Genomic DNA, 16,039 nt, shown 5'->3' with positions numbered 1-16,039 from the left:
CGGGGAATCCTGGGAAAAGTGGCTGGATATGTGGAGAGGAGAAAGTAGGCGACACTCACGCAGGGATGGAGAAACTAAAAATGCGTCCACTTGCAGTGAAAGCACGAAAAACTCGTTACAAAAACCGTTAGTTTTTCAATTATAGCGCGTAGATTAGTATTTGAAAGCAATGCCTGGTGTCTGTGTGCGTAAATCCCCCTTTCACTTGCTTTCTTTTCTCTCTCTCTCTATCTGAGCCATTATTGGATTTTGGCTCGCTACTGGCCATTTTCTGAAGGTGGGGATGAAGACCAAAAAAAAAGGGAAAACTTTCCTGACAGCAGCACAATAACTTTTGAATAAGAAAAACGTGCAACGCTTCAGAAAGGAGACGCAGGAAGTGTGGGCGGAGTATTCGCATCAGGACCGGACTAAAGAGGTTCGAGGTTGATCCAATACAGTGACAACAAACGACGGAAGAGAACTTTTGCAGCTGCAATTTTCTATTCAACTTGAAGCTTTCTCTCCATCAGGCAAGGGGACAATCAGTTTAGGAAGTTAGCAGTTTTTATGAAATGCCCTCTGCCCCTGCTTCCGCTTATTTTTCCCATCCTCTTTCCCGTCTTAACTCCATCCGTTTTGGGCTTGTGAGAGCTTTTGCTAATTTTACAACGCACATTACGTATACGACGTGGTGGAAGCTGCAAATTTTCGCCAGTAATAGCAGTCAGCCAGGTGGCTCATAGAGATGCCAAACTGGGCTTTTTGGTTTAAGAAAAAACAGTTAAAGAACATAATAACAATGTTAAAATATATATGTGCGTCCCTTCTATTTGTAGTATCTCGGTACACAAAACGGAACTTCTAAAATTTACTCTTTTCCTTCCCTTTTTAACATTTTTTTTTTCGAAGTATTACGGCTGACGAATATTTTTAAAAATATCGTATCGATGTTATTTAGAGCACCTCCCATATCGATATCGATATCTTGATAAATTTTCAACAACCCTGCGAAGTATCTTGATATATTTTTAACAATTCGATAACAATTTTTAACAATTTGACATCACTACTTATATCATTCCTTGAAATAAAAAATATACATAATTACTCTTACTAAAAAAACTAGAAAACCATGGAGGACTTTTTAGAAGAGGAAGAGGAGGCGATTCCGCGAAATAGGGGAATCACCCAAATGAAACGTGCTGATTTGATCGCTGAACTTCGCCACGAGCGAATAAGAATCCAGGCGATGGTCAAGCGGCGGGACGAGATTAAAGCTGCCCTGCGGCAGTGCAACATGCAGCTGACGGACACCAGGCGCATTTCGGAGGAGAGGGAGCGGGAGATCCAGGAACTGGCCAACGAGAGAAATGCCCTGCTGCAGACGCTGCAACAGGAAATGTCCAAAAACGAAATGCTGAGTCAACAAATCCTGGAGCAGGATCAATCCAAGAGTGCCATTGTGCAGACCATCCTGCAAGATAACGAAGCCAAGGAAACGCACCTCAACTTGGAGATCGGTGTGATTGCCAATCAGCGGGATGACTTGCACCAGGAAATGCAAGGGGTGAAAGAAGAGCTAAGCAGGATCCACGAGGAGAACAGCTGTTCGATTTGCCTCCTGCCCTGGGAGGCCGAAGGCCACCATCGCATTGTGTCTTTGAAGTGCGGCCATCTTTTCGGGGACTGCTGCATCCGCCAGCACCTGGCTCAGAGGGCAGACTGCGGCATCTGCAAGCAGCCAGTGAGTCATGAGGATCTCCGCTATCTCTTCGGCTTCCCTGTCCTGGTGGCTGCCCAGCCTGCTCCGTTGGGACAAGCTGCTCCTTGACCAACATCGGTCTCCCCAAGAACAGGATGAAGCGCTCATCTAGCTCTTCTAGCCGCTTTAATACCAAAATAGTTACATTACAGTTAATTGTTTATGGTCGATTAAAATTACAACTTAAGTTTTATTGTTTATTATTACACATGTTATGGTTTTTTTTATCATAAGCTTATGTAGCCCAGGGAATATATTTTGTAAACAGTAATAACATAAAAAATTGTGAAGAAAATAATGGTATGAAACCAATGACAAAAGCAAGAATTATATGGACGCCTTCAAAAAATCGTCATCCACAAACGCGAAAGCAAAAAGAACTGCTGTGACTACAAAGACTCGTGAAAGGCTTCTCCATTCGCACGCCGGCACTCAGTATATCACATTGCCATCTCTGAATTCCCGGCCAAGCCATCGCCTTGATTTTCTTTTATGGGTTTTCATTGTTGGCCAGGTCCGCGAGCAATCCCCCTTTTGTAGCGTCTGTAGCGCTGCAGCAGCGTCGTTTTATTGTTGAATGAACGGACTTACGTGTGAACTAGTAGGCGACAACAACTTATGCCATTTCCGTTTCCGCTCGCATCGCCATTCAGCGCAAAAGGCAGGAATGGCAATGGCAATGGGAATGGGAACGGGAACGGGAATAGTGGCTGAGGCAGAGCAGCCAAGAAACAGGAACACAATTGTGAGGTCATGTATGTGACAAACAATAAAGACGATAACTTAGTGCATGCAACACAACGGGGCGGAAACGGAACTGCAACTGCAACTGCCTTGCCTTTCCAAGGATTCCTGCGTAGGTGTGAGGTGTGTATGTGTGTGTCTGTGTGTTTGTGTGTGCTTGTTGTTGCTTAAAAAATAGAATTAAGTTTTTCGTAAACTTGGACTTAATGCGCCCCTTTCTGGCTTTGCTTGGTTTGAAAGTTTGAAAATATATATTTGAAAAGCAAAGTTTATGCTCGTGCTGAAAGAAAATATGTCTGGCGTCTTTTGTATACACACAAGGTGTCCCGCCGGCAGCACAAAGCACATAGCACCAGCTGCCAGTTGCATGGGTTGCAGGGTTCTGGTCCTGGAAGTCCTGGAGGTCCTGCGACGGCAGTCCCACGGAAAGTTTTGTTTGCCCTGACACTTAAAAAGTCGTAAAATGCACATTCAGCATAAAAACCACTGTTGGAAATTATGGCCACACTGCATAGTATACCCACCAATACCCATATTCTATTGCCCATCCCATCTTTGCCATCCACTGTTGCCTTTTGTATCATATTTTCCAGTTTGAAGTTGCCCGAGCTGCGGCGGCTTTTATCTTTAATGCATTCTACGTGCAGCATTCGCACTCGCAGGACATACACATAGTACGACGGAGTTGGGGCGTATGTCTCTGCTCCGTGTTTATTGAATGAAAAGTTAAAACCATTCACTTGGCACTGATTTTAAATTGGGATTTATGACTTCGCCGAGAGAGTACTGAAAGAAATTTATAAATTAATATTATCACTTATGCAGCTACAAGAAATGCGATCATATTATACAGTGTATTAACATGATAATCTAGGATGTGATATCAAAATACTTTTAATGAGGGACCGTAAAGAAGACTTTTTTTGATTTTATTTTAAACTAGTACGATTGTAGATTTTTAAGGTCATGAATAACGCAATTTTTACTCTTAACCACAAGGTATAGTAATCATTAATTAATACTATTAAGTACAAAGTGTATAAGCCTCAGCTTACTTAATAAAAAAAATAAATAAAATAATAATAATTATACAAAAACAAATGGAAATCATATTTATACATATATACAATCATCTTTCCATTCCTCATAGCAATATTTCAGAAAAACAACAATTTCATAAATTTATAAAATTCAATAAATATTACTCCACAAATTGAAAGATTAGCAAATAATATAATAATACATATTTCTGGGATTAAGGCATTTCGGAGAATTTTTGAGCAATTAAAAATAAAATGAAACCGAACTTTTTTCTTTAATTCTACTGATAAGCTTATCGCTTTTTGTATATGTATGTATATATATTAAGGCAGAGGCAAGCAGCTAAGAGTCTCAGTTCATAAGTCTACCCCAACTGAGTATAATCAAAACGGAATGTCTACCACTTCGGTGATTTTGCTGAGCTTCTTTGTGTGTGCCACCGTGGCCTTAGTTTTTCCAGAACACCATTGCCCCGAATATTTTACGTATGGCATGGACAAAAGCGGGAGTTATATAGGTGTTTTCACGGCGAATGAAGCAGGGGTTAATAACCTGAATTTTTTAGCGATATTTAAGTCGAAAAATGTGAGTGGAAAACAAAGACATAATATAGTATATGTACAAAAAAAAATAAAAAAATATCTTTTGATTTAGATTGCTCAGATATCGAAAATGGAGCCGTATCCCAGCTATGATGAAGCCATCGTAAATATTAACAAGGGACTTCGTGGCCAGACGTTTGTTCGATTCATAAATAATGGTAAAACGCTGCCTACACTTACTAAATTCTACCTTAATGATAAGTTACTGTGCAATACAACGATAAGTGAGTACAACTTAAGATTCATCTAGAAATTAGTGAATTTATTTTGGCATTCTACTTGCAGAAAATGCATGGAGGCGTCATTATGTGAAAACATCGTTTCCATTAACCACCCAAGAAAAAATACGAAAAGTCGAGAACACTCGGCCGAAAATGCATCCAATTTTACCGGTAATAAAACCCAGACATTACATCACAAATTAAAGTTTAATAAACATTCGAACAAAATTAAAATTTTTGAAGAAAAAAAAATTGAGTTAATTAGAAGATTTTGCATTTATAATTTGTATACCCAACGATTTTAAAGAAAATAAAAAAAATAAAAAACAAAAAACCGCTTTAGGAACCAGATAAGCATGAAAAAGACTTTTCGTTCATGAGAAAGTTAAGGACAGTCAGCCAAGAGGAAGATGGCCAAAAACAAGATGTTGCAGAACCGCAAAAGGAGAAGAACCAACTAAGAAACACAGAGCAGGCCACTAGGAAACCACCTACTTTGTATCAACAGATAAAAGTAAAGTTTTTCAACATCATTTACTCAGAACCAGAATCGTAGCCGCCGTGGAGTTGGAGTCTGACTTAATTCCTTGCTCGAGAGGTGAATTTCCCCGGAAAACCTAAAACAAAATACATAAAAGTGTCTTCTTAATTCTTTTTGGGGTGGAAGCTTCCCTCGACTGCGGTTAAAAATGTTGTAGAGGAGTACAACCTGTTGTCGGAGTTCAACTGGCAGCGGAAACTTTTTTAATACGTTACGAAACCTCTGCTTCCCCGCTGCTCCGTTTATCACCCTCCTCCGAACTTGTTTCACTTCGGGCTCCATTAAGGTAACGAAAACTTTACTTTCGACTGCTGTCTAACGGTAATGCTGGGGCATAAACCATGATTGAAAGGTGCAGACATACCTCCCGCCCTTTTTTTGTGGGGTGTATAAATATTTTGCCCGCGGGGTCACTGTTTCCCGCTTCCTTCCTCACTTGCCGCCCATCCCGCGGTTGTTATTGTTATTACGCCCGATATTAGCAGGACATTATTGAAATTATTTACCTTTCCACCCCGCTCAGCACGTTCTATGGCTCCCCGGCTCTTGGTCTCGCCCCCCAACTGCCGTCGAAAAAGTTGCATAAATTGTTTTGTTATTAATCCCAGGCCGGGCCATTGAGCGCTGAAACGACTGACAGGTGTTTAAATTTCAAAACTTTTAATGGCAGCGGCAGCCACAGCAATGATTATTATTATTATAATTATAATGGATAACAATAAGTTTTGATTGGATGATTATTAAAATAACTTAGGGAGAGGAAATCAATGGGAAATTAAGCTAAAATGTGTAGACAATGTGACACAATAGACTCAATCAAGGGAATATAATTGGATTAAAGTAAATGAATTTATACTTAACTGACTAGATTTGGAATTTACAAAATAAAAAGCAAATCAAATAAGCAAATCAAAATATACTTTTATTAATGATATACAATATTTTAGTGGCGTCAACTGCGGAGAAAAACTTATGCTAATAGGTTCTAATGATATTAATAATGTTAAAAACTAAGTATGTCACCACACATTCTTACTATGTTTAGAGAATAGTTCTTAAGATTATACAGTTTCCTTGAATTCGTATACGTTATGTTATTAGAAGCTTATAAACTACCTTAAAAACTTCAAATTAATCAGGAATTTCTCTTTCGAAACTCTGAATTTCTTTAAGTCGTGCAATTAATAATTTTCATTTGTCACCGGGCTCTGTGCCCCTTTCTCACTATCAACTTTCAATGGACTCCTTAAGCTGCCCCTATCAACGCCTGGCACATTGTCAATTTGTCAAGTTCTCAGTGTCTTGTCCACACATTCTCGCTTTCCCGGGCTCAGGCCATTCTCATTTCTACTGCCATTCCCACTTCCATTCCCATTCCCGGACTCATAATCGCACTCATCTGGGGGTTGAGTGGGAGTCAACTATCAACTATCAAGTTAGAGCCCGAAAGGAAGCCTCGGTCACTTGCCACAAAGACCGGGAACATATTGTAGCACGATTTTTAAAATAAAATTAACTTGAATTTGCTCTCTCTGTGTGCTGGCGGACTGAAAGAAAGGCTGTCCCCTTTGGCATGTTGTCCTTGGCTGTCCTGTCACACAATCACCCGCAGACAGAAGCACAATGTGGAGAAAAGTTCTCCTTCGGCGGAGAAAGAAAAGTGCAAAAAGCCAAGTCAGTAAGTAGCAAAGAATTTTCAACACAAGAAAACTCACGTATATGTAGGTTTTCTATATATATAAATATATATGTGTAAAAGCCACCGCAATAGACTGTCTGTTGGGTGGAAAGAAGAAAAAATATGCCACAAATGCAACATAACTTTGCAGCTTATTATTTTTTATTGCAGCTAATAAGCTTGACTTGCCAGTTAATGGCGCATTTCCGTTTCCGTTCACCGACACACACACACACACACACACACATTTCGAGGGGAAAACCTGTCGCAAAGTTTATAATGAAAATATTTTCAGCTTAGCAACGGGCAAAGAAAGTCCGGAAAACAGGAAAGCGGCAAATGGCTACTTGTTGTTGTTGAAAACTCTCACAAAACTGTCAAAAGCAAAAACCCTTGACACACCCTAATACACACATTCGCTTAAAACCATTTAGCTTTTTGTCTTTCCATTCTTGAGCTTATTAAAGTAACATTTTTTAGACACTTTTCATTTATTTTATTTGTCCATATTTCCTTATTGAAACTTTTTAGACCGGACAATGGTTTTCCTTCCGACCACACCGCACATTCTGCCCGGTTTTCCTTAGCCTTCACAGGACTTGTCTTATCCCAGCAAAATGGCCTCATTTGCTTGGAGTGAAAAGGACATGGAGACCAGTCAACCATTCTATTGTTGTCTTAGTGCCTCCTGCTCATTGCAGCCATTTGGTTATTGTTGTGGCTGGAAATGTATTTTGTAGCTCATTTGTGTGTTTGGCCGGAAGTTGTAACTGTGCACAGGATACGTTGAGTGCCCCGATTTCACACGAGAATGGCCGGAGCTACAACATTCGTGCCGGACATTCACGGGCAAGGTGCAAACATTACATTCGGACCTGGATTTTTAATGTTTCTGCTTTTAGAACAATTGCTTGTGGGGGCGGTGGCCTAATTGACCGCAGTTTTCTACAAGTAGATTATCCAATTTACAGAATAACGATTATATGAATTAATGATGCCAGTTCTGCAGAATATTATAAATAGAAGAAGGCACTGTTTTCCTGAGAGTTTAGGATCATTTATTAAGTAATATATAACCTAAGTTAATAAAAAAACAGGATATGAAGATATATTTCTAGAATGTTTTAATATCAATGATGATTTGAACCGATAATAATTTGTATGTTTATAAAAATCATCAGATATTATACTAAAATCAAATTAAAGAGAATGACCTAACATTTTTTACTTGATTGAAAGCTCTCCCGACCTTATAGACATTTTACTGAGCAAGATTTTTGGGGAAATCCGATTAAGCGAAGTTCGCTGATAAGAAAACAAATCCCAATATAAAAAGCTACTTAAAAAATGGGTAGACCCAGGCCAAATTTAAGCGATAGTGAATTGTATTTAAATAAATAAAAAGTTCAAACAGTTCCCACCACAAATTTCTTAGAATGTTTTCAAAAAATGATAAGGTACTTCAATTCCACGAGAATATTTTTAACTTTTATGAGTACAACCGCAATAAAACTTTTCACCACTATATTCCCTTTATACATGTATCATATTTTAGGGCTCACAAGAATTTCAATTTATTTTTTATTCGATAAAGATCAATTTTTACACATCAATAAAGAAAATATTGATTTTTGCATTCGCTGCTGGCACTTGCAGCAACTTTTCACACAATTGAAAAAATGTCAGACGAAATGAGAGAAACTTTTGTTACCTTCTTATTATTTTTGTTTTGTTCATTTTTATTTTTTGGAATATTTTTATAAGTTACGAGTATAATAAACATCAATATGATGGGAACGGCAGACATAAGGCATCTGGTCCTTGCCTTCAATAAAGAAGGGGCGACAAACAAACAGAAAGCCGAGCTGACAAAAGTTTGCGCAAAAATCATAAAGTGCAGGCAAAAGTTTCTGGGCAGCGCTCGTAAAGTCGTAAACCAGAAAACCGGAGGGGGATACCGAAATGGGGGGTTAGTGGGATTCGGAACCCGGGAATCCGGGATCCAGGGTCCTAAGAAATCGACCACCATCAATTCGAAAATGGCGTAAAAGTAGCAGCGATTTGTTTGCATGCTGTAGCTGAAGCCATTGTGGTTATATCAAGCATCCTCGGTGCATTTGGCCAGTTTTTGCCTTTTGCCCACTTTGCATTTTATCTTTATTTGCATTGCGGCTAACCAGCGACAAGTATTCTTGTGGCCGGACATGTCGAGTGGTTTTTGTTTTGAAGAAAACTTTCTTTTTCCGTTCGGGGCGCCTTTGGATAGCTGCCAGCGCAGTGCAAGTGTCAAAGATTCTTTGGGAGCATTGGTGCGATCTGAACATCCAACAGAATGTTTGTTATAAATTAAAGCTGCGGTCGTGTCTGCAGGGGCATGAACTTTTATCAGCGACACAGATTTGTGGGCCATAACTTGTGATGCTCAGCACACACACATTCTCACTCGGGGACTCTGTTTCCGCTTAGAAAATGGGTTTTCTTTTCAATTGCGAATTTTCATAAATTGTTATCTCTTTAAATTGGCTCTTAATTGGTCGACAGGGGCCCCGTGCAATTATTGTGTTTAATTATTCGGGACTATTAAGTGAAAGATTAATGAGCCTGGGGTTTTTGCGGTGGCATAATATTGTTGTTGTCTATTATTTATGGCCAGCAGTGTGGGGTTCATTTACACAATAATTACCCAGCTATAGTGTGCTCTTAATTGTTCGATTTCAAACTAAAGTTAATCCTTAACTGCAACATAAGTTCTGGTCAACGAGCAAAACGTAATATTGAATGGGCGATAAATTACCAGGGAGTAAAAGCATAAATACAGATGGTAAAGTTTGGAGAAACTTTAAGAACGCCAGGGCACGGTGTCCTCGGAGTCCTGGTGATAGAACGCACAGGCAATAACAATTTATATGGCCGAGGGTGACATTTCAACATGGCCAGGACACGTTCTGGAAGTTGGATCGAGCTTAGGACCAGTAGTATCATTCAAAAAGGTGCTACAACCTTGGTGCGGACAGGAGAGCATTTAGAAATTAATGATAATTGACACAATAAGCGACAAGTTGAGCTCGAGTCCTGGTAGCAGATAGCAGATCCAGGGGAAGGGCAGCTGGGCCTGGACTTTCTCCGGCCCGTGGGATAATAGTCAATGACATTAGAAGCCAATAAATAAAAGCGAATGAAAACAAACAGCGTGCAGCCCAGCAAAACGTGCAGACAGCTGCCCTTGGGTATACAAATACACACGGAGAAAATTCCTATAATTAAAATAAGCATGGAAATATATTAAGTTCAGTTTAACAGGTTAAAATAATATAAGTAAACATGTTTCAGAACAAAAATACTGATATTTTACTTTGTTTTTTGCTATCCCCTTGATACTTTGACATAACAAAATTTTACCTATATTTCTTTTCTCTTCTTATTTTTCTCTATTACAAAAAATTATTAAAGAAAACCTAATACACTAAAGATTTGCGAGGGCGTCAAACACATTTAACGCTTAATTACATTGAGGCCGAGAGGCAATCGTGTGAACAACCGCACACAAATTTCCACTTCCTAATTAGGCGGAAAAATTAACAGCCCTTCTCCGAAAAGCGGCCCAAAAACCCACACCACTTATTGCGCTTTGGCAATCAAAGCCACTGACAGAAACTATAAATTTTCAGGGCACACGTAAGCCGCTCACTTTCGCATTTATGGAAATAATTAAAACTGATTTGGCGCCTCAGCTTTTGGCCACAACAATCAGTACCGCCCCCTCAATTAAGTTGCGCTCATCATGCACGACTTTGTCATTCAATTAACCATTGCACTGCCAATAAGTGAGTGGCACATAAAATGTGAGAAAATGCGAACGTGACCGCGTCCCAAAGTGTGGTAATGTACTGTGATCGCTATCCTTGGGAAAATGAAAACATTCGCGGAATTTCTTAATTAAATACCTATTCGTTTTGACTGAGGTAATTAACAGCATTTATCATTATATATTAGTTGCCTAAGGAGGTTGAGTGCCAAGGAAATAAGTCTTAGATATACAAAATAGAATACAACTAAATAAGAATTAAATGAATTGCAAGCAATTAAAAACTGGAACTATATGTAAAAACTTAAAAAAGCTCATGTAAAAAAATATATGTGGGTACTAAATTATAAATATCGGTCATAAATTTATTAGCTATTGTAAGTCAAATTCCTGGCTTTAATATACACAGTCTTAAAAATATTTAATAAAATATATACGATATTTCAACCTCTTAAGTTCAGTTAAAAATCAGAATTAAATCTGTTCTTTGAAATATTTATTGATTTCTCCAAACATTTATAAACATTCTATCGATCAAAAGTGCGACCTGGGATTTAGAAAATATGAAGCCTTTTCCACAAGTGAAATTTTAGAGACCCCGTAGATTCCCTTGGGTAAAATCCCTTCGAAATTGCGGCATCTACAGGCGATTTTTGCCCAGGAAAATGGTAGCTTAAACTTTTCGGCTCAGCCTGGGCAGCTGCTTTGTTTTTAGAAGCTTATGTGCTCATATTTTGCATGCCCAGAACTCGGGGAAAGGGGTGGACAGGGAAGCCGGAATGGATTCTGGAATTTGTGGCTAAGCTTCGATTCGTTACAATTGGCCAATATTTCGGCTTTGTGCTGTGAAACAATGTGGCCTAGAAGTTTGGCAGGCGATTTTTGATTTTAGCGGGCCAAAGTCAAACGAATTCCCTTATGTACAAGTTTGCCCCCCTCTATGCCTGTGTTCCCATTCTACTCTCAATCTTTCCATACTTTCTTTTGTGCCCGTGCTTGCTGATGCGAAGGAAACCGGAAATGAAAGTTTTGGCAATTGAATTATGGATATAAAATTGCGCTTGACTTTCGCCGGTCCAGGGAGACGCTAGTTTTAGTTGCTCTCCTCGGTTCAATTTTGTGTTCTTTTGATTGTTTTACCCATGATGGGTCTCGCAGGAAAGGTCAGAGTTGGCCTTGGATCATTCTATACGTCAACCCGTACTCGATCGAAATCCCCAAGTTATTTCTTTCTCATAAACACTTGCGAAATATTTTTAGTGGCCGCTAGCCACTTGGCATGGGAAGATATTTGGCGCGTCTGCCAAGCGTGAGTGGTAGAAGTTCCTTCGCATTTTCCATAACCGCGTACAAAAATCTCCCCAAGCGTGTCAGCGGAGTACTCAGTTTCGGACACATCATGACCGAGGTAAGGGTTTATATATAAGCACGGAAAGGGTCTTTCAGAGACTGAAAAGTATTGAAGCAATGAAGGCTAAAAAGTTCCATTAAGTTTTCCTAAATTATTAATAGAGCATATGGGTTACTCTTTGCTAACATGTAACCTCAATAAAATTATACAAGAGATATTAAAATTTGATATTTTTATGTCTGGATATGACCAACAATAAACTATGGATAAGATTCTATTCAACGGTTATTTTAAAACGCCATCTATCTTCAGCGTATATGTACCTTACATTACTTTTTACATGTAAAAACAAAGGTTATGCCATAGGGTTTTCAATACCTTTTAATACCTTCTACACGTAAAATCAAAAGAGAAAGGCATATCCGTTTCCGTATCGATATTCGTATTATCATCTTGGTATTCGATATTCATACAAATATCGATAAAGATCTCTGGATAAAATTAATGTATTGGATATTTCAAACGATGCCCACCGTTCATAGTATAAAACATTTTCATTTCAAATATGTAAAAAACATCTAATAATCATTATTTTAATCATATTCTTACCACATGAACTCTCGAAACTCCTTTACGTAACCACTTTATCGCCCCATGACGAACTGTTCGACGCATTTTAGCTTAGAATTGTTCACCCGCTTGATTTCAATTAAGTTTAATCGCTATCGTCGGAGGAAATCGCTTGAGCCTCTTCCGCCCCGGCATTTTCCTCGTTTGCTCCGAGTTCCTCCTCATCGCTATCAGAGTTTTCCATTGGATTCGTTTTGAGCCTGGCTATAAGCTCCTTGGCGGGATTGAAAATGCCATTTGTTTGCTGGGAACAGATGATGCAACGTTGTGACTTTTTGTACTGGGCCAGGGCGCACTTTTCGCAGAAATAGTGCTTGCACCTGTAAAGAAAGTAGGGTATTTGTCAGTAAATTAAAGACACAAATATTCCTGATAATTAAGAATAAATTATACTCTTCCTACTCACTTCGTCACCACGGGATTGACGAAACTCTGGCGGCAGATATGGCACTTGAAAGGCAGCGACTCCTCGTCTGAGTGGATCTCGTACTTGCCATCATCGCCATCGGAATCGGCATCTCCCCTCCGTTGACTCTCGTGATCCATTTCCATTTGCCAACCTGCCTTATAGTCACTGCGATCGTGCAGAAACTTACAGCTGTCGCCAAAGCCGCAGTATCCCGTCTCCTTGTAATCCTTGCAGATATCCGGCTGGTAATCCCACCTCACAGTGGCTCTGAGATGAGCGGGTGCCCTGATGGGCCCACTTCGCACCATTCCAGAGCTGGCATTGCCCGCCGCCGTGTCCTGCTTTTTGTAGTACTGCGCATAGTTGTTGATTCCTCTGTAGATCTTATCGTCCGCCTTGCCCTCCAGTTCCTCGTTGATTTTCAGGGCTCGCGCGTGGATTGCCTGAGCATCGCGATCCAGTTCCGTGTCCATTTCGTTGATAGACGTGGCTCCCTGATCCTGTGGTCCACTGGGTAGAGCCTCGCGCTTGGACTTGTAGGCGATGCCCAGTTTATCATCGTCGGAGGATGTGGCTTCTTCTTCAGGTGCTCCGGCCTGACGCTTTGCCTTGCTCAGAGTTTTGGTGCTTTGGAAGTTAGGATTCGTGCGCTTTCTGCGGTTTTCTGCCCGCACTAAAGCACTGGTCTTGCCTTGGGCCTCCTCATCACTGCTTTTTGCTGGAATATGTCGAATTATTAACCAATTTTCCTTTTTGGCGGTAAAAATTGTTAGCTCACCTGACTCGTTGCTGCTGCTTTCCTTTTTGCGGCGAATGCCGGCTCCCTTTTTGATATTCCGCTTTTTAAAGCCAAAGGCCGAGGTGCTAGCCGCCTCTTCCGACATTCTCCGGCTTTAAGGGAGGTGTACTTTTCTATTGAATTAAGTTAAAAACAATAAATAATCTATTTCGCCAATTGGTCATCTGCTTCTTCTTCTAGTCGAGGAACTAGAGATGGTAGTTTTATAACAATCGGTATTAATGTTAGTATTTTTGTTAAGTGTGCGGGCACACTGAAATACTATTTGGCGGGGGGATTCAAAAATGTCGAAGTGCTTACTTTTTAAAATCTATGATTTCCCAGAGACAATAAAACTAATGAACTTAAATACTTTACGAAAATGCTAGACTTATCAGTAATTACACAAGACAAGCAACAATTTCCTTAAAAAAAGGAAAGGTAAGTAATCTTAGTTAAGCAATTTTTGTACTTTAGATTTTATACCTTTGTAATTCCTAATTTTTTGATGTTGGGTACTTAAGCCGACTACCTTAACAATTATAAAGGTATAAAAGGTATAAAATCTAAAGTACAAAAATTGTTTAACTAAGATTACTTACCAAAAATAATACAACCATATGTTAATCTTAGTTTTGGAAACTTTGCTATCATTTTAAACAAATAAATTAAGAAATAGTTTAGTCCTAGGAGTGGTCCATTAGTTACCATTTTTCTTGGTGGTCTCAAAGTCTCGAAAATCCATGAATCAGAATTTAAATAGTTTTGGAATAAAAAACATATAAAATGGTTTTCAAAAACTACTTCATCTATCGATAGATCAAAAATTGTTTCGAAAGCTCCACCTATCTAGGTTTATTTGGCGCTCCGTGAACGGTCACTCTTTTTAATATCGTTTATTTTTAGAAACAGAAACACGTAAATTTAATAGTTTTATTAAAAATTCCTGTGTTATTTGCTAATCGCTTATAATTTTTATCCCGCAGAACATGACGCTCGAACAGGTATCCAGCTCCAAGTGCTTTGAGGGCGAGCAGCGCGTGTATCGCCACCGGTCCGGCACTTTGGATTGCGACATGACCTTTGGCGTCTTCCTGCCGCCGGCCGCTCTGGAGGGCAAACCATGCCCGGTGCTCTTCTTCCTCAGCGGACTGACCTGCAGCCACGAGAACTTCATCCAGAAGAGCGGCTTCCAGCAGCACGCCGCCCGTCACAATCTGATCGTCGTCAATCCAGACACTTCGCCCAGGGGCGTGGAGGTCGCTGGGCAGGATGACGCCTACGACTTTGGCAGCGGCGCTGGTTTCTATGTGGATGCCAAGCAGGAGCCGTGGTCCAAGCACTACAAGATGTACAGTTATGTGACCCAGGAGCTGGTGGATGTGGTCAATGCCAATCTGCCCGTGGTTCCCGGCAAGCGGGGAATCTTTGGCCACAGCATGGGCGGCCACGGAGCCCTGATCTGTGCCCTCAAGAATCCCGGGTTGTACCAGTCGGTTTCGGCCTTTGCCCCGATAGCCAATCCCACCGAGTGCCCATGGGGCCAGAAGGCCCTCGCAGGTTATCTGGGACCCAATAAGGCTGATTGGGCTTTGTGGGATGCAACGCATTTGGTTTCGCAGTACGAGAGTACGCCCCAGGAGCTCTTCATCGACCAAGGTGTAGCGGACAACTTCCTGGCCGGCAAGCAGCTGCTTCCGGAGAACCTTCTGGCCGCCGCCGATGGCAACGACCACATTCAGACCATCTTCAAGCAGCGCGAGGGCTACGACCACAGCTACTTCTACATCGCCACCTTCGTCGCTGAGCACATCGCCTACCACGCCGCCCTGCTCACAGCCTGAATGTATCCTTACGCTTCTGCTTGCCCTTTTCCATCGGTTTGTATTGTACTAACACTATAGTTTAGAGATAAATCGCAAGTAAATAAACCAAACGTCTCGGTGTTTCTGAAATGTGTATTTCGTAGAGAAATATTTTGTATTTTATATGTGTCCGTGGTCTTGAAAATAAAATACTTATAAACAGGTATCGTAGGTATCATCAATGTTTTTAAGAATTTAAGGCTAACATATTTTAATTTTGCTATTTATGATTTCATTAAGATTATACAAATATTTAAAATTTATTTATAAAAGAATAGAATTCTGCTCAATGAGCAGTGCTCATACAAAAATTAGCTAAATAGATTTTTGGAAAAAAAAAGATGAGAAATAAGTGTATCATGGGTGTATGCGTATATTTTCAAAAAACGAAGTTTTATATCCATTTTCCTGACCATTTTTATATCGTTCAAACTGTTTTTTTTTTAAACTAACTCTTATTTCTGTATTTATCAAAAAATTCCATATATCGATTAAGATATTCTTTTTTCTATTAATTTTACGTATTCTTTTATATGTAAGTGCTATTTCATGAAGTGGTCGAATCCAGCTAGGATATGCTAAAAAATAAGATTCTAAGTAGTAGGTATCGCCAATTCGTCGAATTGCGCA

General features: G+C 39.9%; 4 protein-coding genes across 7 annotated transcripts; 3 read left to right on the top strand and 1 right to left on the bottom strand.

The window, feature by feature from the left end:
- The first annotated feature begins 1,031 nt into the window (after window positions 1-1,031).
- On the top strand, window positions 1,032-1,923 carry LOC119560183 (E3 ubiquitin-protein ligase RNF8-like). Its single transcript, XM_037873545.1, has one exon. The coding sequence runs from the start codon at window positions 1,115-1,117 to the stop codon at window positions 1,811-1,813; it is 699 nt and encodes a 232-aa protein (XP_037729473.1). The 5' UTR covers window positions 1,032-1,114; the 3' UTR covers window positions 1,814-1,923.
- A 2-nt stretch (window positions 1,924-1,925) lies between these two features.
- On the bottom strand, window positions 1,926-13,739 carry LOC119560181 (E3 ubiquitin-protein ligase RNF113A). 3 transcript variants are annotated; one of them, XR_005221011.1, is made up of 5 exons: window positions 13,545-13,739; window positions 12,764-13,484; window positions 12,337-12,677; window positions 3,013-3,274; window positions 1,927-2,935 (listed from the first exon to the last, which is right to left on the bottom strand). XR_005221011.1 is itself a non-coding variant. In XM_037873540.1 (3 exons), exons 1-3 carry the CDS (start codon window positions 13,648-13,650, stop codon window positions 12,443-12,445), a joined length of 1,062 nt encoding a protein of 353 aa, XP_037729468.1. In that variant the 5' UTR covers window positions 13,651-13,739; the 3' UTR covers window positions 12,304-12,442. The 3 variants fall into 3 exon arrangements, 1 of the variants encoding a protein (XP_037729468.1); XR_005221010.1 differs by having other exon boundaries at window positions 1,926-3,274; XM_037873540.1 differs by lacking the exons at window positions 1,927-2,935; window positions 3,013-3,274 and having other exon boundaries at window positions 12,304-12,677.
- On the top strand, window positions 3,885-4,706 carry LOC119560184. Its single transcript, XM_037873546.1, has 3 exons — window positions 3,885-4,114; window positions 4,184-4,355; window positions 4,417-4,706. Exons 1-3 carry the CDS (start codon window positions 3,923-3,925, stop codon window positions 4,554-4,556), a joined length of 504 nt encoding a protein of 167 aa, XP_037729474.1. The 5' UTR covers window positions 3,885-3,922; the 3' UTR covers window positions 4,557-4,706.
- On the top strand, window positions 11,585-15,518 carry LOC119560182 (S-formylglutathione hydrolase). 2 transcript variants are annotated; one of them, XM_037873541.1, is made up of 2 exons: window positions 11,585-11,784; window positions 14,531-15,518. In XM_037873541.1, the coding sequence occupies exons 1-2, from the start codon at window positions 11,656-11,658 to the stop codon at window positions 15,386-15,388; spliced, it is 987 nt and encodes a 328-aa protein (XP_037729469.1). In that variant the 5' UTR covers window positions 11,585-11,655; the 3' UTR covers window positions 15,389-15,518. The 2 variants fall into 2 exon arrangements, with proteins under 2 accessions (XP_037729469.1, XP_037729472.1); XM_037873544.1 differs by lacking the exon at window positions 11,585-11,784 and adding an exon at window positions 14,398-14,462.
- Window positions 15,519-16,039: the final 521 nt, after the last annotated feature.

Source organism: Drosophila subpulchrella, unplaced genomic scaffold (genome assembly GCF_014743375.2).
Source record: "Drosophila subpulchrella strain 33 F10 #4 breed RU33 unplaced genomic scaffold, RU_Dsub_v1.1 Primary Assembly Seq354, whole genome shotgun sequence".
NCBI lineage: Eukaryota > Metazoa > Arthropoda > Insecta > Diptera > Drosophilidae > Drosophila > Drosophila subpulchrella.
The sequence above is the reverse complement of the archived record's forward strand: the minus strand, read 5'-3'. Positions and strand labels throughout refer to the sequence as shown.